This window comes from Rhineura floridana, chromosome 21, assembly GCF_030035675.1.
Source record: "Rhineura floridana isolate rRhiFlo1 chromosome 21, rRhiFlo1.hap2, whole genome shotgun sequence".
Classification (NCBI taxonomy): Eukaryota; Metazoa; Chordata; class Lepidosauria; order Squamata; family Rhineuridae; genus Rhineura; species Rhineura floridana.
The window spans coordinates 14,861,364-14,887,991 of record NC_084500.1 but is presented as its reverse complement, the minus strand read 5'-3'; the positions used below and the strand labels follow the sequence as shown (position 1 = coordinate 14,887,991).

Sequence of the window (26,628 nt, the reverse complement as noted above, 5' to 3'; positions counted from 1 at the left end):
GTTATTTTTGTTCAGCAGTTAATTATTATATGCTGCCTCTGAAAGGCTCGCCCTGAAAGGCAACTTACAAATAGGGTAAGTTAGCAAGTGAATGGGTACGTGAGTAAATAAAGTATTTCTATCCCATCAAAACAGCTATTTTAGACCTGAAAATTGAAACAGGAGAATATTCAGCACCTCTTTAAAATATCCATACGAGCAGTAATGAAGAGGTGCAATTTTACATCCTGCTGATTTCGGTGGGGATATAATACAGAGGTAGCATACACAGTGCCCTCCAGATGTTGTTGGATTACAACTCCCAACATCCCTGACCACTGGTCATGCTGGCTGGGGCTTCTGAGACTTGTAGTCCAGCAACATCTGGAGGCATCTGTGGACTATTCAAATTTATGAACTGGTGGAGAGGGGGCGTGGTTACCAATTTCAATGCCCCTCATTGGTTTCTCTGTGGCATTTTCAATGTGTGCTCTACATACAGGTAGCAATGAGATGTTCCCCAGTGGGTATGTGCCACTCCAGATCTGCTGTGGCAAAAATCGCTTCCTTGCTCAAAATAATAATAATAATAAAATAAAATTTTATTTGTTAGTCGCCTATGTGTCCGAGCTAACGGACACTCTAGGCGACGTACAAAATACAAAATACAATATACAAATCAATATACAAACAACAGCCACAACATCAATTAATCTAAAACCATCCTTCAATTAATACATCATAAAACTAGTCCACCCCAGAAAACCCATAGGCCTGCCTGAATAGACAGGTCTTTAAGGCTCGGCGAAAACCCGTCAGGGAGGAGGCATGTCGAAGGTCAAAAGGAAGGGAATTCCAGAGGGTGGGGGCCACAATCGAAAAAGCCCTCGCTCTGGTCCGCACCAGCCTAGCTGTTTTGACCGGTGGGACCGAGAGAAGGTCTTGTGAGGCTGATCTTGTCTGGTGGCATAATTGGTGATACTGGAGGCGTTCCTTCAGATAAACTGGGCTGAAACCATATAGGGTTTTAAAGGTCAACACCAACACCTTGAATTGGGCCCAGTAAACAACTGGTAACCAGTGTAGGTCTACCAACACTGGGGTGATATGATCCCGGCGACGGCTCTGCTTTATCAAGCGTGCCGCCGCATTCTGGACCGTTTTCAAGGGTAACCCCACGTAGAGCGCATTACAGTAGTCTAAAGCGAGAGGAGACCAGGGCATGTATCACTCGTGGGAGGAGATGCACAGGAAGGTAGGGTCGCAGCCTCTGTATCAGATGTAATTGATACCAAGCTGCCCAGCTCACCGCCGAGACCTGAGCCTCCATGGACAGCTGGGAGTCGAGGATGACCCCTAGGCTGCGGACCTGGTCCTTCAGGGGTAATCTCACCCCATTGAGCACCAAGTCAAAATCTCCCAACCTTCTCTTATCACCACAAGCAACACCTCGGTCTTGTTGGGGTTTAGTTTCAGCCTGTTCTCTCCCATCCATCCACTTACGGACTCCAGGCACTTGGACAAGGTATTCACAGCCAACTCTGGTGAGGACTTAAATGAGAGATAGAGCTGAGTGTCATCCGCATATTGGTGACACTGCAGCCCAAAACTCCTGATGATAGCTCCCAGCGGTTTCACATAGATGTTGAATAGCATGGGGGAGAGGATAGAACCCTGTGGCACTCCACAATTGAGAGGTCAAGGGTCTGAAACCTCATCCCCCAATGCCACCCGTTGATGCCTATCGGAGAGATAGGAACGGAACCACCGTAAAACAGTGCCCCCTATTCCTAATCCCTCCAGGCGGTTTAAAAGGATACCGTGGTCAACGGTATCGAAAGACGCTGAGAGATCCAGGAGGACGAGGAATGTGTATTCTCCCCTATCCAACGCCCTCCTCATATCATCCACCAGAGCGACCAAGGCTGTTTCAGTTCCATGTCCAGTCCTGAAGCCCAGTCCTGAAGATCATGTCAGCTGAAAAGAGAGACAGGCCACCAGTGTATCTTCCTTTCAACTAACAGCAGTCTTCTACACCAACCTGTCGATGTTAACAGTTTGCTCCTTTGACATTCCAGTCACATGAGAGAAGGGACAGGCAAATCCATACATTCCAGTTTCTGTCCATTTCTCATTTTTCCAATCTTAAGTTCAGTTCTTCACATTTCTGCATCAGTTTGCAGATTTTTAATGAAAATTTATCAGCACTTTAGTATGAATTTCTCCTAATATACACATCTGTATATAAATCGTGTTAAATTTTAATTTAATTTTTTTAGATAGCAGCTGTTTTAATTGTTTTTAAAATATTTTAACTGTTTTATTGAGAATTTTAATTTTTTTGTAAACCACGTAGAGATCTTTACATTCAAGCAGTATATAAATTTTGTTAAATAAAATAAATACATTCACATGCAGTTTTGCTTAATATTCACATTTTTGCACTTTTCCTAATGCATTTTGTATGTTATTTTCATTACTATATGCATTTTTATGCATACTCTAGTATTTGCATTTTTGTACACATTACTTGGCTGGAAGACTGCATTGCAGAATTCAGAGAAGTGAATTTCGAAGGATGGCTCTGTTCCAGTTGGCATATTGTTTCAGAAAGTGGGACTTTTGATTTTGATTTAAATGCAAAGTGAATCTGTTTTTTCTTCCATTCCTAATGATAGCAAATCACTCATTTTTTGCAAACTTTTTGAGAGTTCAGAGTAAATGCAGCCATATTTTATCACATTAAACACACACACACATATGTCTGTTAGAAAAACACGCGAATTCATCTGAAGTGGCCTTCCTCTGACTTGACTGCAAGACAAGCAATTTCCAAGGACACCCACATAGATTCCCCCAATTGCCAAGTCAGATAAAAAGCCTTGTGGTTTCCTTATGTGACTTACTTTGGCTTCAGTCTCCCCACGGTGTAACGTGTACAAATGATGAACGGCACTTTGCGAAGATGACCAGGGGTGGGTCAGAATTTGGAAAACGTGGAAATCATGGCCCAATGTGTCTGTTGTGACCAGGAGCATGCCTGGGAGAAAAAAAAACAAAGGGAGACAGATACACACAGAATAGGGGGTTAATTTGGCCAAGACCTGTGGTCCAAACACATAGATTAGTTTGGATCTGATCTGAACTGACATCAAGAAAGAAGCTCACAGCCAAGGCTTGTATTCTGTGCAAATGAAACACATTTAAATAATTTGCTTAAGTTCCCCACCACCACGCATGCACACGCACACACTAAACACACACTAGGGATCGGTGAATCTGTCAATTCCAATTTCTCTTAGTTTCTCATTTTTTCAATCAAGTTCTCCACATTTTCATATCAGTCTGCAATTTTTTAAAAAATGAAAATTCATTAGCATTTTAGTGCACATTTCTCCCAATATAGACATTTTTGTATGTAGTTCTGACTGATATATACGTTTTTGCAAAGCAATTTCCCCTACTATAATGCATTTTTGTACATTGTTTTCACTAATATATGCATTTATATTCATACTTTACCTTAGTATATGCATTTTTGTACATGTTACTTGCACAATGGCACAACAAAATTTGAGAAGTGTGAATTTTGAAGGATAGCTGTATTTTGGTTCGTATACTGTTTCCGAAAGTGTGAATTAGATAAGTCCGTCTTTAAATGTGAATGAATTAACCCCCCATCCCTACCCACCCACCCCAATTTCACTTCCATTTTTGATACAGCAGTCAGAGCAGTGCCTCCATCTGTGTGTAATATAGAGGGGCCAGGTCTCCAAAGTTAACCTTGGTATGGGAATAGAGGTGTTAAAAGATTTTTGCTCTTTTCAGCTGTGCAACAAAGGGGTATATGCTGGTTTAACTGTGCAGTCCTATGCATGTTTACTTGGGAGCCACTCCCGTTGTGTTCAATGGGGCTTACTCCCAAATAGGTGCATAAGCCTAAGTTACCAATAAAACTAATTCACAGCACAGTCTCTAACCATGTCTACTCAGACATAAATCCTACTGAATCAAATGGGGATTTCTCCCAGGTAACGGGGATTAAAATTTTCTGTGCAGACGATTACATACTGCGCAAAATTCCACAATGCATGTTAGAGACTTACTTCTTTTAAGGCTTTGGGACATTCCATGGCAAAAAGCGAAAGACGCAGAAGCAGGAAGCATTATGGATGATGTGATTTATTTGCCCAAGCTGTGTTGAGTTTCACACTGAAGCCAGAGCTGCAATTAAGTCTTTCTTTCACAGCCACATTTAGTCTCCTCCAAATGCAACATAATTACTGTGAGTTGTTGGTGAGTTTTGGAAGGCACAAAGTTGGTGTCAACTTTGCCCAAGAAAACCATTCTTAAACTGTTTGAATTTGGCCTCTAACAAAAATTGCTCCTCTTTTCCATGGATCCAAAGAATCATAATTTCCTCCTCTCCCCTCTTGCAAATAAAACAATTTTAAGAGCAAATCTGTTGTAGCCAACCTTAGGAGTTGTGGGACTGTAATTTTCTACTGCACACATCTGAAGATCTACAATGCTGAAAGCAACCTGTCACGGGCAGCCTGGATTGTAGCAGAGTTTGACTGCACCTACAGCATATGGGCTTCTATGTACTGGCTTCTAAAAAGAATATCTTGAAGACTGTGGTGGAACATAAGGAGAGCAATGTGTGTTTCACATCTAAATAAAGTGAATTAAAATACTGCACCCAGAAAATATATATGTATGTATATATATGTATGTGTGTGAGAATATATACACACACACGTATGTATGTATGTGTATACATATATATGTATGGAAATGGACTACCTTCAAGTCGATTCCGACTTATGGCGACCCTATGAATGGGGTTTTCATGGAAGCGGTATACAGAGGTGGTATACAGAGGTGGTTTACCATTGCCTTCCTCTGAGGCTAAGAGGCAGTGACTGGCCCAAGGTCACCCAGTGAGCTTCATGGCTGTGTGGGGATTCGAACCCTGGTCTCCCAGGTCATAGTACAGCACTACACCACACTGGCTCTCTCTATATGTATGTATATGTATGTATGTGTATATTGTATTTTATGTACAATATATATTGTATTTTATGTATTTTAATTGTATTTTAATTTATTTTAATATTTTTGTGATCTTTATTGTGTACCATTTTATTATGTATGTGTTTTTATTGTAAGCTGCCCTGAGTGTCCTATTCTAGGGTAGAAGGGTGGGATAGAAATATTTTAAATAAATTAAATAAAAACTTTTTTTAAAAGCTTTAAAAGCATCTTAAAAAGCAATTCCAACACAGACACAGACTGGGTTAAGGTCTCCGCTTAAAAGGCTTGTTGAAAGAGGAAGGTCTTCAGTAGGCACCAAAAAGAGAACAGAGATGGCGCCTGTCTAATATTTAAGGGTAGGGAATTCCAAAGGGTAGGTGTCACTACACTAAAGGTCCATTTCCTATGTTGTGTGGAACAGACAACCTGATAAGACTGCATCTGCAGGAGACCCTCCCCTGCAGAGCATAGTAACTGACTGGGTATATAAGGGGTATCAAGTATCCTAGTCCCAAGTTGCATAGGGCTTTGTACACCAAAACCAAAACCAGAACCTTGAACTTAACCCGGTAACTAATTGGCAGCCAGTGCAATTTGTATTCAAGGAAGCTCTTAAACATACAGCCTCTGGTCCTTCAGAGCAGTGGTCACCAACCTTTTTGGGCCCTGTGAGCACATTTGCAAAATGGAGAAACTGTTGTGGGCATCACACACACACTGCATCCAAGCACACATGACAACCTATTCTGTTTGGATACAACAGAATGTTTCTTTCAAGACTAATTTCAGCAGGGGAAAGGGACCCTTTGGGTGCCAGGGAAGGTCTCTGCAGGCACATCTGACCCCATACGAAACATGTTGGTGACCCCTGCATAGAGCTATGGTAACCAAAGTGTACTCCAGGGAACCCTTTCAAAAATAAAAAAAAATGTGATTCCTCAAGGAGAAGGTCAATCATGGAGGATAAATTTCCAAGACAAGCAGGTTGCCCACCCACTTCCTCCTAAGCTAAAGAGTACTGTTGGGTGTTTTGACTCTAGACGACTGAGACATGTTCTAGAATGCTTCCCAAAGGAGACAAAGAGTTTCTATAGAAGACAAATCAATACAGAAAGGGAGACCTCAAGGCAGAAGTCTTGAGACACCCGGCCCTAGAGATTTTATTCTTTCACCTAGCACAGACATGCACCCTCCCACACTCATGCAGAATTTTTCTTCTGAACTGCCACAATTTGGTGGATCTGCCAGTCTAGGCTTCTCTCTTTTTTTTGGTAAACCACAGGAAGTTTGTCAGAGCATCTCATTCCATTTGCAAAGAGCTTCACGCTGATTTTGGCAAAGCAGTTTAAAGCTGCACCCTCTGCTATGCTGCCATGTCAGAAAGCCACCCACCAGGCACACAGGGAGGTCCCCCAATTTCATATATCACATCCGTATGGTGCAACCTTAACTCTGACCTGAGCAAGAGTAAGTAAAAGCAAGCCAAGAAGTCTACCAAAAATAAAAAATAAAAATTTGGGACGGGGTGGGGTAAGAACTTCACAGCCAGAACTGAAACCTCCTGACAGCTGCTCCATTGGGAGGAAAGCAATTATTGTTAAGCTGTTAACATTGGCTCCCATGATCTCCATCTTTAATAGCCAATTCCCAAAATCATCTCTCTCTCTTTCTGATACTCTGTTACCATAATTACAATTAGTAACTGGGCCTAGCATGCAGTGGTGCAGTTTGAAAATTTTAGATTCTGGGTAAAGGTCTTATGGAGACTCCCACACTCCCACCCAGTGCCAGTTTTAAGTACAAGCTGAGCAAGTTACAGTTTACGGTCTCAGATTATGAGGGGCTGCTAAGTACAAACAAGACAATTACTAACTTTCAAGTTTTACATAATTGGTTTAAAAAAATTAATAGTATAATAATACACTTTCATTGGTAATGCTATGGGACCTCTTAACCTGACATAGCTTAGGGATTCAGTATATTTTAATTCACCCCCATTTGTTTTTTAAAAAGCTAGTAATGTATATTTATTTACATCAAATTATGTTAAGCCAGTCCTGGTGCACTTGCCTGACACATTCCCCCAACTCATTCTGCTGAGAGGGGCCCTGGACTTCTGGCCTAAAGCACTGTCAGGATAGTACCACTGTCAGAGCATGGCTATACAGTTGAAGGAGAGAGGCCTAGTTCTCATTGGCTCCTTCTGCACCTCCCGCATAGGAACGGCTGTAGCTCAGAGGCGGAGCATCTGCTTTGCATGAAGAAGGTCCCAGGTAGGGCTGGTAATTACCTCTGTCTGAAACCCTAGAGAGCTGGTGCCAGTCAGAGTAGACGACACTGAGGTGGATGGACTATTGGTCTGAATCAGTACAAGGCAACTTCCTGTGTTCCCATGTGTTCAATGGGACAAAGGGAACAGGCTGTAACATAGGAACACAGTTGATAGAGGACAAAACTGGCATCCCAAACACTGGAGCAGGAATGAGGTTCAGGAAAGAACTCTCCACACGCACCCAAAGATAATGTGGCAGGCTTTTACATTTGTCAGATGTTGCGTCTATGGCTACGATGCGAACTTGCAAAACAGCTGAAGTCAGCCATGTCCTCCGCATAGGATGCAATATATGCCCATGCTTGCACTCAAGTCTGTTGAAGGGGGAAATCTCTCTCTCTCTCTCTCTCTCTCTCTCTCTGTTACCCTTTCCTGGAATTAGAAACGGGCAACCTTCAAATAACAAATGCCCAAACCATTTAACTAAGCATTCACTATGGAAAATGGTAGGCATCATACTGGGGCCACCTATGTTAAAGGGCCGGCATTCTTTCGGTTCCCTTCATTCCACATGGTGATTCATCCAAAGTGGGGTGTAACAAAGGGAGGGGGGAGTAAAACCTGGACCTTAATCCTGGAATGCAAAGGACTCTCAGTAAGACTGTAAAAAGGCAACACTACCCTGCCAAGAGAGGAATCTAGAGACCTGTGCTTCCATTAACATTAAATATCTGTTCTTTTTGGTGGTGCTCGAGATCAGATTCAGTGGCTTCAGCTCACTGAGTAGAACAGATGCTTTGCATGCAAAAGGTTCAATCCGCAGCATGTTCAGCTAGGACTGGGAAACCCTGGAAATCACTGCTGGTTACTGTAGACAGTACTGTGCTAGATGGTCTGACTCAGTATAAGGCAGCTTCCTAAATTCTTGAACCGCAAATGGCCTTCAGTGCTTCCCTGCAGCTGCCTCATTGTGTTTTCTTGTATGATCTTCAGGGATAAAAAGTGCAGCAGACCCCCAGTGGTAACGAAGGGACTTTTTCCTAATGTGATGTCATCAGAGCAGCAATTAATGAGGAGCATGCCAGTGCTGGCTCTGGTGCGTGGAAGAGCCCTCACATATGAAAAGCCACAGACAGAATGTCACCTTAACGCTTTGCAATTAGGGATGGGGGGAAATTAAATTCATTTCACATTTAAAGGTTAGTTTTTCTGATTTGCACTTCCCGAAACACAGCCATCCTTCAAAATGTGCATTTCTCCACATTTTGAAGTGCAGATCTCCAGCCAAGGAACGTGTACAAAAATGCATACACTAGTGTAAAGTGTGCATAAAAATAACATACACAAATTATTTTAGGGAAAATTGCTTTGCAATATAGAATTGGGCAAAACTGCATACCAAAATGTATAAAATGTAAAAATGTAAATTAGGAAAAATTCACAATGTAATGCTGATAAATTTTCAGGAGGACTTTAAAAAAAAACCCCGCAAACGTATGTGGAAATGTGGGGGACTGAACGTAAGACTGGAAAAATGAGAAACAAATTGACAGATTCACCCATCGCTATTCGTAATGGAGTCCGTTCAAATGTTCAGTTGCGAATTCTCAAATAAAGCAAGGGAAAACGTACACCTTCGGAAAATGCAAGAGGACAAGCCAATGAGGAGCAATTGTAATTTCATGAATGGTTTCCAACATGTTCTGAGCATCTTCGCTGATTGTATGAAATCCTTCAACCATTTAAAAAAGTGGCACAGCTGCATTTGCTATCTAGCATTTTGTGAACGGAGGAGCTACCAGTGAGCTTTCAGTCACCTTCGGAGATGCAGCTCCTCCATTCATGGAATTCTAGGAGGACCTGGAGTTGTGCCTCTTTCCAACTGTTGGGCCAATTTTCTCTGATGAAGATACACAACGTGCATTGGGGACTTTTTGCTAAATTTCTGTCGTGCCTCATGGGCTCTGCCGGTTGCCTTTCTCCAGCTACTGGTGTATCACTCCATCTTTTGTTTGTTGCTACACATGCGCATGAACCGGTCCTGAGAGAGATACTCTATGGCACTAACGGACACCAGTGTGCTGGCCAGTACATCCTATAGCACCCAAGAAAGACCTCAGTAACATTCGCTCAAAAATTAACAATACACGGGAGAATGATTGCTCTTCCTGCTCAGCCTCCCCTACGTTGATGCCATTATGCCACGTCTCCACTGCAGTCATTTTGTGGTGTACCACACAGAGCTACAATATCAAATGACAGTACCCAGAATTCTTTGTGGGAAGCCATGGGCTGTTACAGTGGTATACGAATGCTGTACAAGTATGGTGTGGATGTGACCACAATATCCGAAAACCTGCTCCCCACCCCAATAAGTTAATTAAACTTTAAAATCTGCATTCTATGGCCCACATACCCCATGCAATGTTGAAGATCCATAAACTAAATCAGCATAAGCAGATGAGTCACGTGGGGGAGGGGGGAGGGAACAGCAAATAATCTTACAAGACACCTCAGATTCACTACCTTCGTTCCAGACTTCCAAATATCACTTAGACAAAATGTGAGCTGCTCCTCCCCAGGTTGGGGGAGCCAAACATGCTTGGCTATCTGGGGTTATAACTTGGTCCATATGGCACACCAAGATCTAGTTCTGCACACTGATGTTTCTTCTCCTTGCCTTTTTAATGGTTTTAACAGTAATTGTTTAACCTGCTGAAAAAGTAAGGAGATGGATGGTGATACGGCAGCTATGGGAGGAAAAGGGAGTCCTCTTTCCAAGAGAGAGATGGATGGCATCCGATCTGGCCCTTTGCCTGGTAAACACAGAAGTCTGCTGTGCATCACCATGTTCAAATAAGAGACTTTCCATCAAGTGAGGACCTATGCTATGTTTGGCTGCCATCCAGTGCTGTACATGCGGAGGTAAGGACCACTTCCCAGGGTAGGGCTGCCAGGGTCAGCCCAGAGTCAAAGCCGAAGCCTCTTGTCAGTGTGTTGATTCTTCTGCAGGGTTTATCAGGTCCCCTGAGGCTCAGATCCTAAAAGGGGGGGAGGAGAGACTGAACCTGGAAACCATAGGATGGTGCTTCATAAGTTAGGGCAGAGCTTAGTGAGGGAAAAGGCTAGAACTTAATGAACAAGAGGGCGGGGCTAATGGCAAAAGCTCTTGAACCAAACAGAGGTCTTCCCCTTGAGATTTTAACACTCCCCTATGGAGAGCCTGTGAAGGAAGACTAAAATCCTTAAAAAATCAAGTCAAATCTGACAACTCTACTACTGTGGTGAGGCACTGAACTCTGCAGAGTCTCATAACACTAGAACTCATGGGCAACCAATGAAACTGAGCATTGGAAGACTCACGACAGACAAAAGAAAGTACTTCTCCATACAGTGCATAGTTATCATGGAATTCGCTCTCACAAGGTGTAGTGATGGCCACCACTGGATGGCTTCAAAAGAGGACTGGACAAATTTATGGAGAAGGCTATCAATGGCTACTAGCCGTGACGGCTATGTTCTACCTCCATTGTCAGAAGCAGTGTGCTTCTGAATACCAGTTGCTGGAGAGTGCTCCAGCAGCAGGGGAAAATGCTGTTGGATTCAGATCCTGCTTGTGGGCTTCCCCACAGGCATCTGGTTGGCTACTGTGAGAACAGGATGCAAGACTAGATGGGCCATTGGCCTGGTCTAGCAGGGCATGTCTGATATTCTTATGTTCACACATACTCAATTCATGGCCAACTTACTTTTTCCCTTTAGCCCACACAGCAAATCTTTAATTTGGGAGTGCACAGGACAGCTGTATAGGAGTGCAGAGGGCACTGTGTTGATTCAGACACCTTTCAAAATGGCTACAAGGCAGGAAAAGTTTGCAGGTCTACCAAGACAGAGCTAATCCTCAAGAGTCAGAAGAAGAACTACTCTTGGCAATCAGTAAGGTCGATGCAAACTCAGCTTCCTGCAGGATTACAGCTCTCCACCGCAAGAACTGTTGATTCAAGGAGGTGAAGAGAGATGCTTCTTGTAAATCCTTGCTACATTTCATCTGCAGCTCTTGCCATGCTGGAAGAATTTGCAATGTCCCCAAGTACATTCTTATAAAATGATTGGAACCTTTAAAGATGTGTGCATGCACGCATGTGTGTGCGCGTAATTCTACATTGTTATTCAAAATAATAAATCACTGAGGTTTTGGACTGTTTATCTCCTTTCACACACAAATGTGTATATATTTCTCTTTTTATATGCTATTTTCCATCTCTCGTTACTTCTCACAGAGGAGTTTTGGTTTCCAGTAGTTGTGGTTCAATTCCTGAAGTTTCTCACTTTGGCTCCCATACAGCAAAAGTATTTCATGCAATTCTTGAATGCCTCTTCTGAAGTTTTGAAGAGAGAGACGGGAAGAGTAACACAGAACATAAGTGCATAGCTTTACCATTTGGGCTGTATCCAACTATGTCATACAAAGGGAAGAGAAATCAATGAACTGCAGTTACTCATGCCCGTTGATTTCAATGGGTCTACTCTGAGTATGACTTCAGATGGATTCAGCCCTTTATTGTTTATGTCTAGGATGAGGAGCCTGTGGCCTTGCAGGCACTGCTGGACTACAACACCCATCATCCCTGAGCATAGGCTATTCTGGCTGGGGCTAATAAGCGATGGAGTCCAACAATATCTGGAGGGGCACAGATGTCTCCCACCCTGGCTTTATTTACCATAACCAGTTATATTCCACCTTTCAACACCGGGTGCCTTCAAAGCAGCTCACACAGCAAAATAAAACAATAAATCAGTGTCCTAAAACAATACAAATCAAAACAGCAACCACCACCACCACAAGGCAAAACAGTGGCTGTTTAACATAATGACACAAGAGTCACAAATAAGTTAAGAGCACAAATAAGTTAAGAGCACACCCTAGGATAACACTGACTTCACAGCTGCTGAAAGGCAGGCAGTGATGCATCCAGACCTGCCTTTCTACAACAGCAATGGGCCCCCTCTCTTGTGACAACCCAATGCAACTCAGGACTGGAAACAGGGTCTCTGTAGTGGAAAGGAGTTCTTGGCTTATACAAGAAGAGGCAATTACAAAAATAAAGGACCATAGGGAGCTGTTTTCTACCAAATGACACCACTGGTCCTATTGTGCTCAGTATTATCTACAACGCGGTGGGGAAACCTGTAGCCATCCAGATGCTGCTCCACTACAGCACCTCATCTCTGATGACTGGCTATGCTTGCTGGGGCTGACAGGAGTTGGACTCCAACCACATCTGGAAAGTCACAGATTCATTGTCCCTAATCCACACTAAGTAGTGCTCTAGACAGGCATCTCTCCCAGTCCTACCTGGAGGTGCCAGGGATGCAACATGGGATCTTTTGTAAGCAAAGTAGCGCCTCCACCCACCAGTCCTGTTCCCAGAATATTAAAGCCGGTACTGGAAAACCTGTGCTCTTCCAGATGTTCCTACACTTCAGCCCCCAACAGACCCAGCCAGCATGGTCAATGTTCAGGGATGATGGGAGTCGTAGTCCACAACTTCTGGAGGGCAAAAGGTTTCCCCATCCCTGCTTTAAAGGTTAAAACTTGCACCGTGAACTGTGCTCAAAAACAAATGTGTAACTAGTGCAATTTGTGAAGAATTGGAACAACTTGCTCCAATCTCCTGGCAGCCACATTCTGAACAGTTGAAGTGAGAGATGGAAGGATCTGTCAATTTTTATTCTCTCTGTTTCTCATTTTTCCAAAAATTCAGTGCTCCAGATTTCTGCAGCAGTTTGTGAATTTCTTCAGCATTTTAGTGTAAATTTCTCCTAATAAACACACTTTTGTATGCAGTTTTGACTAACATACACAAGTTTTGCAAGCGATTTCTCCTGATATAATGCATTTTTGCATTTTCACGAATGTATTAATTTTTATGCACACTTTCCCCTAACGTGTATGTTTGTAACCACTGGTTAGAGAACTGCATCACAAAATTCAGAGAAATCTAAATTTTGAAGGATCGCTGTGTTTCGGTTCTCATATTGTTTCGGAAAGTGTGAATTTTATAGATTCACCTTTAAACACAAACTGAATTGAATTTGTCTCCCATTCCTAGTTGAAGTTTACAGCCCACATAATCTCAAGAGACTTGGGGCAGACAATGGTCCAGTTATCAAACACATTTATCCCTGTCCCAGAAGGGCTCATGACCTACATAAGGGAGAAAGTTCTAGGCCTCTCTTTTCCATGATGTGCAAGTTATCCATGTGTAAGGAAGATTTTGTGTGAGGCACCAATTCCAATACTCCCATCAACAGCCTGAAGTGGTACAGTCAAGCAACACATTCTACAGGAGGTGCTTCTACTTGACCTGTTTAAGAAAGATTAAACTTCTTAATTGGATGGAACTGCTGGATTGGACAAACAGTCCATCTAGTCCAGCTTCCTGTTCTCACAGAGGCAAACCAGAGGCCTACGGAAAGACTACAAGCAGGCCATCAGTTCAACAACTGTATCTAGCTTTTTCCCTTCTCCTCTGTGATGTCTAGGAACTGATCTTAATGTTGTGATGTAACATTCTACATTCCTCTCACCCTGCCGACAGTGGCAGCTAATGAGGAGCAGCGGGGGGCGGAGATATGCAGAACACTGTGGCATTATTACATGAAACATATTGTAGTAGATCGGGGGTAGCAAATATGTTGCTCCCCAGTTGTTGTTGGCCTAAAACTCCCTTTATCCCTCACCATTGGCCATGCTGGCTAGAGCTGATGGGAGTTGGAGGTCTAACAATATCTGGAGGCCACCACACTGGCTCCCCCTATACTAGGTATTCTGAAGGAAGAGGACTGCTAGCTGCACAGTTACCATTTTTTATAGAATCACACCTTGTTTGGGCTTAGACTATGTCTCGCCAGAGTACCAGATCTTGGAATGTCCCGTGCCTGAAACCCTGAAGAGCTCCTGCCAGTCAGTGTGGATAATACTGAGCTAGATGAATCAATGGCCTGACTCGGTATAACACTGTTTCCTACATCCTGAAGCCCTGGCAGTAGGGACTTAGTAGAACATCAGCCAGAAAGATGTGGTATGCTGGAATAGAAGAACATCAGAACAGCCCTACTGGATCGGGCCAAAGGGCCAATTAGTTCCACGTCCTGTTCTCACAGTGGCCAACCAGATGCCCCAATGGGAAGCCCGCAAGCAGGACCAGAGTGCATCAGCTCTCTTCCTGCTTGTGATTCCCAGCACGTGGTATTCAAAGGCATACTGCCTCTGACACTGCAGGTAGAACACAGCCATCTAGTCTAGGACCCACTCACAGTCTTATCCTCCATAAATTCATTTAATCTTCTTTGAAAGCCATCCAAGATGGTGGGCATTGCTACATCTTGTGGCAGTGAATCCCATGGTTTCCCTGTGTGCTCTGTGAACATAGCTCCTCATCATCATCCTGCCGACTTCCCAGTCTCTCTTAATCCAGGTGCAATGTTTGAAGAAAAAACATGGCTTATACCCAACTAAGTCCTATTCAGTTTAGACCCATTGAAAGTGAGGAACCAAAGTTAATCATGTCTATTAACATCAGTGGATCTACTCTGAATGGGACTAGCACTGGATACAACCCCACAGCTCCATCCACAACACACACTGCCACCATACCTCCATCAGAAACTCTCTCTCTCTCTCCCCCCCCCAATGTATTTTTGGAGGAAATGATCACTCCCAGTGGGTGGCGGGGTGGGTGGGTAGAATAACAATCAAGACTTCTTCAGGCCTTCCTGCTTGTTTTTCAAACCGGCCTCGTCCCCATTTAGCAGATAACATCTGAAACAAGTTCAAATTCTTGCGTACGTGTAATAACTTGGCGAGAATTTATGAACCGAGCAGATATTGCCATGTGGACATTTCAAAGCTGTTTGCAAAGGGATTTGCAAATTGAGTTCAGTTAACAATGTCTTCCTCTCCTCCCCTCGAATCTGCAGAGAAGATGGAAAAACCCCACTCAAGAGGAATTAAATATCCTCCCATGCATGCAAAAGATACAGAGACCCCACACACTTGCACGCCAACAAAAAAGTTTGCTACGGAGAGCAGATCCATTTACAACTCCCTATTTGTTACACATGCTATAAGGTGAAGGGCAAAAGGAGCTGCATTTAAGTAAATCACAGTTGGTTGGGGATGGGAAGCAGGGAGAAATGCAGAGGATAAAAGAGGGGGGCACAGATGTAGATTGTGGCTTAAGAGCTATTTCTGCAGTATCAGAAGACTAAACCAGACTCCAGGCTGGCCATAAACTAAAACCCACGCCCTGAAGCGAGGTGCCAAGCCGCAAAAAGAATTTGCGTCAACTGGGAATACAAGGAAGAAGAAGAACTTCTAATTATAGGGCCTGGAAGCGGAAGCCGTGAGTGATTAGGAGTTTAGGCACTGCTGTGTGTTTACTTGGGAGCTTCCTCTCCTCGTTGCCCCCTTGATAGATGAGGTTGGCCTAAAGGGTGGGATGGAAGTTTGCTGATGAGATGCAGAAAAAGGCTCCAGGACCATGAGCAGGATGGAGTCAGGCTAACTGACAGCTTCTGCGGCCATGTAGCAACATAAGTCTTTTCAACTAGGCGTCAGTTGGTTAGCCCAAGAAGGCAAAATTAAAGGGTAGGCAATCTCAGCCTGGTACTTGCTGTTAAAGGAGAGAAAGAGAGAGAGAGAGAAGAAAAAATAGGAAACCAGCACAGCTCAAACTTCTCAGATACATCCATATTTATAATACCGCTCCAAGTGCTGCTCTGATGATGAGATCTGTATCAGCAAGATGCAAGTAGTAATGCCAAGGGTTCAGCTTCCATGAGTAAAAAATAATTTTTAAAAATGGTTTCCTTTGACGGCTACTGTCTTGGGAAGAAACATGGGCTGCTTTGCACAATAAGTCTACTCTGAGTATGACCAATATTGGCTACAACCCAACTAAGGACAGCTCTGTAAAGGTTTGGATGTATTGATCTCATGACCTTATGATCAACACATCCCAACCTTTACAAAGTTGTCTTTACAGTCATAGGGTGGTATTCAGTGCTAACCATCCTCAGAGTAGACCTACTGAAATTAAAGAGCACAACTAACTTAGGTACATTAATTTCAGTGGGTTACTCTGAATAGAATTTAGATGGATCCAACCCATCATTCCCACCCTGTGCTTTGGCACACAAACTAACAAATCATGAGAGAATAGTTTGCAAGCTAATGACAAATTAATTACTTAATTAAAGTCTCCTATAAGCCCAAATTCCTCACTTGCAGGGGGCATCTCTGCATAAATTTACTATTTTGACTTTGCTGCCTTCCAATAAGCAGTATTCTGCCACATCTTTGCTATCAGGTGTGTCTGGGTCATTCAAATCACTCCTGATGTTAGAATTACCTGTCCTCAAAAGGATGCATGTCCAAAACAGTGTTTCAAAGGGGGGGGAGGCATTCCTCTGAGAAAGGGTAGTCTTTCACACAACACAAAATTAATTTACGGAACTCACCACAAGGTGTGATGATGGGCACTAACTTAGATTAGTTGTGGGTAGAAGGTAGTTCAGGTTCTACCAGCAGATCTCTGGATGATTTACACTGGTTTCTGGCTCTCAGTCAGGCTGCTGAAATGAAGAAAGCTTTGGAGGAAAACCAGAAGTGGATTTTTGTGTGTGGAAGGACTGTGTGGCTCAGCTCAGTTCTGGTACTGAAAACAAATTCTTGGGCTCAGAATGTGTTCAGAAGCACTCTTGTTCTTTCATTTTAGAATACAGAATAGTAGTGTTGAAAGGGGCCTATAAGGCCATCAAGTCTACCCCCCTATGTCTTTTGCACGTGGTTCTGGTTTGGGCAGAATTTGGGGTTCTAGTTAAAAAAGCAAACATACACCAAAGTAGATCTTATATGACTGAAGTCTGTCCATAATAATAATAATAATAATAATAAAATTTAATTTATGTGTCGCCTATCTGGCCGACGGCCACTCTAGGCGACGTACATATAGTAAAATGCAGCAAAATACAATACAATAAAATACAATATAACAATATAAATTAAGATAACAACAATACAGGGTAGGAGGCATTTCAATCATAAGAACATTAAGCTTCCCCAGAAGTCCCAAAAGCCTGTTGAAAAAGCCAGGTCTTTAAGGCCTTGCGGAACATATTCAGGAAAGAGGCGTGCCGAAGATCTTGTGGGAGATCTTGCTTGACTTAGATGGCTTCTACAGCACATTTGACAAATTGATGGAGGAAATGAAGTGCTAACTATGACTACTAGTCATGATGGCTTTATGGAACTTCCAGGTTAAAAAACAGAGTAATTCTCAACATGCAGCCTTCCCAAGTTCAGTTCCCAGCATCTCCAGGTAGGATTAGGAGAAACCCTGTTTGAAACTCTGGAGAGCCACTGCCAGTCAGTGTAGACAATGCTAAGCCAGATGGAGCAATGGACTAATTCACTGCGCTTCCTATGTTCCTAGCAACAAGAAAGGGCTGTTGCCTCATTCACACAGTGTGAATTATTTATTTATTTATTTATTTATTTTCATTTCTAGACCGCCCATAGCTAATAGCTCTCTGGGCGGTGTACAAAACGAGATTAAAATACAATATAGAATAAAATCAGTAACAAAGGAACACATTAAACTAAAAACATTAAACATAAAGCATTAAACATTAAAATGCCTGGGAGTATAGCCAGGTCTTAACCTGGCGCCTAAAAGAAAGAACCGTAGTGTCAGCTCTACACTGCATCAGCAGTGCCAGGGGAGGCTGGAAATTCCTGGGTCTTTGGCAGGGAAGGAAAGTCCTTAGCCAGCAGTCGGGTTGAAAATCTGCCAGGCCTATCCGAAGCGTACTTGCCAAGTCAGAAGTCCAGAAGCGAGGTCAGTGGAGGTCCGGGATCAATTGCCAAGGAGGTCAGTCAAAGAGATGCTGCAGGGAAACTAGGTCTACACAAAGCCACGCCTGACATTGCAGTCAGCAACAAGCTGCAGCCAAGGTGTGCCTTATAAAGAGCAGGATGGACAGCAGGTGTGAGCCCTCAGCGTTTGGGCCTTAAGGAGACAGGCCTGCCTCTCTTCTGCCTGACCTTCTGCTGTCTACATTCTGCAGGTGAGGGGGGAGTATCCTGTTCACTGTCTGTGTCTGGCTGCAGGGCTTCTGCTGTATCTGGGGTGCTCTGCAGCTGAGGGGGAGAAGGAGCTGGATTCTCAGGAGTCTCCTCCATGTCTCCTTCTGGGTCTGCTGCTCCTGGGCCTGCTGCTGTTACTCCTGAGTCGTCCTCATCTGAGGAGTCCTCTGACGGGGCCATGACACGTAGGCGCCAGGCGTATTTCCTCCGGTAAGCTGTTCCATAATTCGGGGGCCACTACAGAAAAGGCCCTAGATCTAGTAACAGTCCTCCGGGCATCCTGGTGAGTTGGTACCCGGAGGAGGGCCTTAGATACTGAACGAAGTGAATGGGTAGGTTCATAGCGGGAGAGGCGTTCCACAAGGTATTGCGGTCCCACACCGTGTAAGGCTTTATAGGTCAACACCAGCACCTTGAATCTAGCTCGGAAACAAATAGGTAGCCAGTGCAAGCGAGCCAGGACAGATGTTATATGCGCAGACCGATTGGTCCTCGTCAACAGCCTGGCTGCCGCATTTTGCACTAGCTGAAGTTTCCGAACAGTCTTCAAGGGCAGCCCTACGTAGAGCGTGTTACAGTAATCCAGTCTAGAAGTTACCAGAGCGTGAACAACCGAGGCGAGATCATCACTGTCCTTGCAGTAGTGAATTCCACTGTCTACCTCTGCACTGTATGAAGGAGGCAACAGCTTGCGCTTGCTGTTGCTCCCCAAATACTGAGAATTTTTCTGTTTCTGAACCTGGAAGTTCCATAAAGCCATAATGACTAGCAGCCATTGATCTGCAGAATGCTGTCTCTCATCTACTCATGAAACCCAGCAAAGAATGAAGACCGTACCAGAAAGATGAGTCTTGGCCAGTGATCCAGCCCATGGGATAAAGAAGTTAGCTCAAGAGGCAGGCTGAAAACCTGCTGTCCTCCCATTAATGGAAAGAAGACATTAGATATAGAAGCTTTAGAATCCAACAATGACACTGGATTGGCCTTCTGACATCACCTGACTCCCCAGGGCGATGGCATGACTGCCCCATCATATCAAACTGCCTCCAGTTCCCTCCTCCATACAGCAGCTCTGATGATGCAGGCAGCGGGTAACCATTGCCAGATATGGGCAGAGCAGGGGTTCCTCTTCAAGCCCCACAACACCTGAAATACTCACTAGACTCAAAGACAATGGGGGCTGGCCCCTGCTTGCAAGAAACGCTACTTTGCTTTGCATGCAGACGGTCCCAGGTTCAATTTCTGCTGTCTCCAGAAAGGGCTAGGAATGTCCCTTGCCTGCAAACCTGGAGGGCCACTGACAGTCAGTGTAGACAATACAGAGTTAGATGGAGCAATGACCTGATTCAGTATAAGGCAGCTTTCTGTGTCTGCATTCACACAAATGCTTTGGGGATCATTGCCCTCAGCCCCACCTGTGAAGACCATGTGAAAATGAGATACAAAGCTAATTTGCACAGGGATTTTGATACTGCAAATCTGATACATTCTGGGCATATCAAAACAATCTCAGAATCTGTGATTCCAACAAGCCTGAACCATGCAGTCTTTAATTTCTGCACATTTCTGTTGCTGCCATCCTTGTGCACCCCCCCCCCACAAATGGATTCAACAGAACACTGGTTTTATACCTCACAATAGGAACGAAGCACACAAGAAGAGGATTAGAGGAATCTGTGGGGCATTATTGCACAACAATCTAACAAATATTTGCCCACTTACTCTGATAAATGGGTAAACACTTCTGCGGAGAAAATTCCAATTTAAACTTCTTTAACTATTAACCCAAGACCACCATCATAATTCAATATACCACATTTAACTAACCAGAGGAATTTCAGCTCTGTTAGAGGTGCAGTCAGGCATCCACAGGGGTACACAGTTTAATCTGTTTTACTGCAGGCCGAACATTAATTTTCCCTGTTATTAATGGGTGGAAAAGCTCTCCTTGAGCCAAAGAGGGGGGGCGGCTGTTTAAACATTAGACGTGTCACATTTCACAGCTCTCAGGCTGCAGGAGTGACGCCTGTGGAAGGGAAGATCAATTATTTACTAAATTACAATGGAGAAAACAGGTATTTATTGAACATCAGGCTTTCTGAAAGTGAACCAGATCTTCCAAGTACATTTTAGCATCTCAGACACTGAACACGTCTTTTTCCTTTGCAATCAATCTAGAGGGGGCACGCGATAGCTATTCTGAAGGTTTCCACATCAGCAGGTCCTCAAAGCAAGCCCTTCTCCCCCACAACTGCTTTTTAAATACCTCAATGTTTAAATAGCAGTTTGGTGATTTTGGCAGAAGACCTGTTGAAAAGGGAACGTATGATACACTCATCTAAGGAGTGCAGGGCAGCAAGCCTGGGTGGTGGGTGCAAATTCCATTTTATCCTTGAAACAACTCTCCTCGGGGAGGAAAGGCGAGACAAAACCATCTGTGGCTCCAGAGACTCTGACCAATCCAGTGAGCTGCATGGATGAGCTGGTATATGAACCCGGGGCCAGTCTAGCGCACTATATCTTTAAATATAGCACACTTGCTTTCACACCAGAGGCTCTTCTGGGAAAGCCCACCAGCCTGCCCTTTAAGGCAAGGGTGGCAAAATTGTGGCCCTTCAGATGTTGTTGGACCACAGCTCCTGTCAGCCCTGACCACTGGGCTGTGCTGGCTGGGACTGATGGGAGCTAGAGTCCAACAGCATCTGGAGGAAGGCCACATCTCTGCTTTGAGAGGATGTGAATCCTCTAACCCTCCCAGCAGCCGGATATTAAACCATCTGCTCTCTGCCCGACACAAGAACACCATTCATAGTCTACAGCAGTAGATAAAAATGTTTTCAGACCTCCCAAAGCCACCCATCTTTAGCCCTAAGCTGCTACATGGGACCCGCTCCTAATTTCTTTGACTCTATATATCCACTTCTTTAGGGCTAGGGTAAAGAATCTTCTCCCTCCTGAGTGTTGCATGCCATCAGTGGATGGGGTCAGAGTCACTCCACACAAACTCTCACTCTCTTACAAGACACACAGTACTCCTCCACACGTCCCTTTAATCCATTTTTACATTCCTCATTCTGCTATTAATACACGCACATATTTATTTCATTTATTTATTACATTTACATTCCGCCCTTCATCCCAAAGGAGCTCAGGGCGGCAAGCACACAAATGCCAAAACATCTGAAAACAATTCTAATACAGACACGGGCTGGGAAAGATCTCTGCTAAAAACACCGCATGCACACACACACTCACCCCTCCCCTTTCTTTCTCCTTCCCCCCTTAGCTGCCTCTCCTCCTACCTCACCCCATGGGGCAATTAGACTTGGGGAGTAGGAAGATATTTTTTAAGCCTTGTTGCCATGCGGGGGGAGATATTGGGGAGGGTAGACAACATGTAGGAAACAGAATTAACCCCAGAGTCTAGTGCAGGAATGGGTAGTTGGTGGCCCTCCAGATGTTGTCAGGCTACACCTCCCATTAGCCCCAGCTAGTATGGCCAATGGTCAGGGAATAATGGGAGCTTGGAATACATTCAACTAAAAATCTGTGCTAGCGCAAGGGTTAACACTAGCACAATGGGACTTCCCCCCCCTCCCCCATATGCACTCTACGCCATACCCAAAACTGCTCCAGAGGGCTGGGTGAACCCCCAGATTTATAGGCTGTGTGTGTGTGGGGGGAGAGGATTCTAGTAGCTGTGGCTTAATTATTAAAGGAACAGGAGCTCTGCTCTCCGTCTTTGCATCCAGACCAGCTATGGGGAACCAGTGTGTGTCGTTACACCAGTATCGTATAGTACAGTCAGTGTGGTGTAGTGGTTAGAGTGTCAGACTAGGGCCTTGGAGACTAGGGATCAAATATCCGCTTGGCCATGAAACTCACTGGGTGTCCTTGGGTCAGTCGCTGTCTCTCAGCCTAGCCTACCTCACAGGGTTGTTGTGAGGCTACAATCGAGAGGAGGAGAACCATGTTTGTGCACCACTTTGAGCTCCGTGGAAGAAAGGTGGAATATAACTGTATTAAAGAAAGAAAGAAATAACCTGTGACCCTTAGATGCTGCTGGACTCCAAGGATTGTATTCAACATAGCGCTAAGTCACTTATTCTGGATTTTATCCTTGCGCAATGAGACATTCTCTCCTTCTACCAGCTATCAGAGACAAAAGGAGCTCCACCTTTCTCTGCCTCTCGTCTCCCCCCTTTTCCGTTTCTCTTTAAAACACAAACACTTCTTCATGCATTGTATCCAGTGCTAGTCCAACTCAGAGTAGCCCCACTGAAAATCATGGAGATGACCAACTTGTCTATTAATTTAAATGGGTCTACTATGAGTAAAAGTTAGTTGGATACAACCCCATATGCAGGGGTGTAGTCATCTGGCATCCCAGGAGTGGTCTTAGACCCCTTACTTTTGGGGGAGCAGGGTCCCAGCAGGGTCCCTATGTCTCCAGCATCCTATGAACCAATTAGCATGAAAAGGGAGTGTGTGACACTCGGAATAAGTGTCAATTGTAAGCAAGCCTTTATTAGTTCCTACTTCAAAAAGCCAAGACAAGTTGTGGAGAGTGAGAATTCTGTGACTGCAGAAGAAGAGACAGGGAATCCTGATGACAGCATCACATCTACATCATCAAGTAGTTTGGACGTATAGACACTGAATTCCAAGCATTATCTCTTGACAGTGAGAAAGGACAGTCAAATGGTGACAGTGATAATAAAGAGAAAACCAATATTCAAGCCTGGCCAGATTACTCTATAATTTTAGAAGGTTGTATAATATTAAAAGGGGTATGGTTGTGACTTTCAGAAAAGCACCGTGAACTTCTGAATTTGCCACTATGCTACTGCCCATTTGCACAAGGCAAAAGGGGGGGGGGAGATTATTTATTTATTTATTTATTTTATTCAATTTTTATACCGCCCACAGCCAGAAGGCTCTCTGGGCGGTGCACAACAGTAAGTAAAATACAATAAAATCACATAAAAAACACTAAAAGGCAAACATATTAAACAAACAATCTGGTACATATTAAAAACTAATAAAATATATTAAAATGCCTGGGAAAATAAAAAGGTTTTGACCTGGCGCCGGAAGGATAGAAGTGTAGGCTCCAGGCGTACCTCGTCGGGGAGACTGTTCCATAATTCGGAACAGCGATGCCACCAGTGCACCCAAGCAACTTTAGGTCAAGGCACCATTTGGAGAGCAATGGTTTAAGACGGTGTTTGCTCCTTCCAGATGTCTTGCCCCAAACATCTGGAGGTCACGAAGTTGGCCAAGGCTGGTCTCAAGAGGCCTCAATGTGTCCCTAGGGATGAATCAAGACACTGGTCATCACCGTTTCCTCTGTCCCTCTTCTCTAAGACAAAGCCTGCTCCAGCTAGACTCTCTCCTCTTCCCCCAATGAGGCTGTTCTGCCACCAACTGCCCTGTAAAAAGATACCAGGTGAGAGAAGGAGGCAAGTGAAGACCACCTCAGGGCCTCCCTCAGGCTCCCCTCCTTCCCAGGACCATCTACCCCATAAGGAGTATCCTGGTGGATTTAATAAGTTGACACTGTTGGTTGTGCTTTTTGTTTCAATGCTCGTTTCATCCTCAGAGGGATTTGTAGCCTGAAAGCTGAGATATAAATAAATAAAATAATATCCTTCCCATTAGTGTTGACTATTGCTCAGCCTATGGTGCTTCCTGTCTCCCTTCCGCTCCCTTCGTCCTCATATTATAAACTTGGCTTGGAGCCTTCACTCATTCATGTGGTCAATACACAGTGGGAATGACATTCTAGCTTCCTGGTCGTGCCATGAAATCTTCCCGCCTTCTTCCATCCTGCATTTCCCACAGGACTATTGGCCTCCTCCCTGCCTCTGCCCTCAAATAACGACATATCCACACATTCTCCCATTTCAGTTCCTTGTTCATCTTCATTATCTGCCCATCAGGGGCTATTTCAGATAAAAGTGCTGGATTAAAACATGCATCTTCAAGTGTGATGATTCAAATTAGTGTTCCAGTTTATCCGACATGCTTTTTAACACCTACATGAAACCATTGAGTGGAGGCAGCTGGAGTTTTGGAGTTCATTGTCAGCAATATGCTGACGACACATAGCCTTACGCCTTTACATCTGCAGGTGCGGCAGTGGATATGCTAGATTGATGCCTTGCCTTGGTAATGGACTGGATGAGAATAAATAAAACTGAAGCTTAATCCAGACAAGACTGAGGCACGGTTAGTGGGTGGTTCCCTAGACCGGATGGATGGGGCACGGTCTGCTCTGGATGGGGTTACACTCTCTCTGATGGATAATAATAATAATAAAATTTTATTTGTGAGTCGCCTATCTGTCCGAATTAACGGACACTCTAGGCAATGTACAATAGCATAATAAAATACAATATACAAATCAAAAAGCCATACTCATCAATTAATCTAAAACCAGCCTTCAATTAATACATCATAAAAACTAATCCACCCCAGCAATCCTATAGGCCTGCCTGAATAGCCAGGTCTTTAAGGCTCGGCGAAAACCCATCAGGGAGGAGGCATGTCGAAGGTCAAAAGGAAGGGAATTCCAGAGGGTGGGGGCCACAATCGAGAATGCCCTCTCTCTGGTCCGCACCAGCCTAGCTGTTTTGACTGGTGGGACCGAGAGAAGGTCTTGTGTGGCTGATCTTGTCTGGCGGCATAATTGGTGATACTGGAGGTGTTCCTTCAGATAAACTGGGCCGAAACCGTATAGGGTTTTAAAGGTCAACACCAACACCTTGAATTGGGCCCAGTAAACAACTGGTAACCAGTGTAGGTCTACTAACACCGGAGTGATGTGATCCCGGCGACGGCTACGCTTGATCAAGCGTGCCGCCGCATTCTGTACCAGCTGCAATTTCTGGACCGTTTTCAAGGGTAACCCCACGTAGAGCGCATTACAGTAGTCTAAGCGAGAGGAGACCAGGGCATGTATCACTCATGGGAGCAGATGCACAGGTAGGTAGGGTCGCAGCCTCTGTATCAGGTGTAATTGATACCAAGCTGCCTGGCTCACCGCCGAGACCTGAGCCTCCATGGACAGCTGGGAGTAGAGAATGACCCCCAGGCTGCGGACCTGGTCCTTCAGGGGTAATCTCACCCCATTGAGCACCAAGTCTATATCTCCCAACCTTCTCTTGTCACCCACGAGCAACACCTCGGTCTTGTCGGGGTTTAGTTTCAGCCTGTTCTCTCCCATCCATCCACTTACGGACTCCAGGCACTTGGAAATGGTGTTCACAGCCAACTCTGGTGAGATAGAGCTGAGTGTCGTCCGCATATTGGTGACACTGCAGCCCAAAACTCCTGATGATAGCTCCCAGCAGTTTCACACAGATGTTGAATAGCATGGGGGAGAGGATAGAACCCTGTGGCACTCCACAATTGAGAGGCCAAGGGTCTGAAACCTCATCCCCCAATGCCACCCGTTGATGCCTGTCAGAGATAGGAACGGAACCACCGTAAAACAGTGCCCCCTATTCCTAATCCCTCCAGGTGATTTAAAAGGATACCGTGGTCAACGGTATCGAAAGCCGCTGAGAGATCCAGGAGGACGAGGAAGGTATATTCTCCCCTATCCAACGCCCTCCTCAGGGTAGGTATGAAGCTTAGAAGTACTTTGGGATCCATTACTGTGGCTTGAGGATCAAGTGGTCTCAGTGGTGCGGAGTGCCTTTCATCAGTTTTGACTGGTGGCCCAGCTGTGCCCCTATCTGGACAAAGACAGCCTAACTTCAGTTTTCTATTCTCTGGTAACCTCTAGGTTAGATTTCTGCAATGTATTATACATGGGACTGCCTTTGAAGACAGTTCAGAAACTGGAGCTGGTGCAGAATTAGACAGCCAGACTACTACCTGCCATATGATAGTCAGAACATATAATACGTATTCCTGGTGCCCAGCTCCAAGCAAGTTGCCGAGATTATGGGCCGGCAGGGAAACACATTGAAGAACACTGAGAAGGAGTGCAATGCTAAGATTATGATCAGAGGCAAAGAGTCTATGAAAGAAGGCAAGGTGGGATGGAAAGATGGCCATATGCTGCCTGGTGAGGACGAGCCACCTCATGCTTTGGTCACTGTTAACACAATGGAGAACGTGATTTTAATGTATTAATGTTTTTATCTTTATTGTTCATTGTAATTTTATATTTTTGATT

At 44.4% G+C, this 26,628-nt stretch overlaps 1 protein-coding gene across 8 annotated transcripts in view; it reads right to left on the bottom strand.

Moving 5' to 3' along the window:
• The window catches only part of BCAS3 (BCAS3 microtubule associated cell migration factor), a 602,771-nt gene that overhangs the window by 426,964 nt on the left and 149,179 nt on the right, over nt 1-26,628 (bottom strand). For all 8 annotated transcript variants that reach the window (XM_061605390.1, XM_061605386.1, XM_061605382.1 and 5 more), the window contains exon 14: nt 2,886-3,019. In XM_061605390.1, coding sequence (XP_061461374.1) covers nt 2,886-3,019 — 134 coding nt within the window. The remainder of the gene's footprint in view (nt 1-2,885; nt 3,020-26,628) is intronic.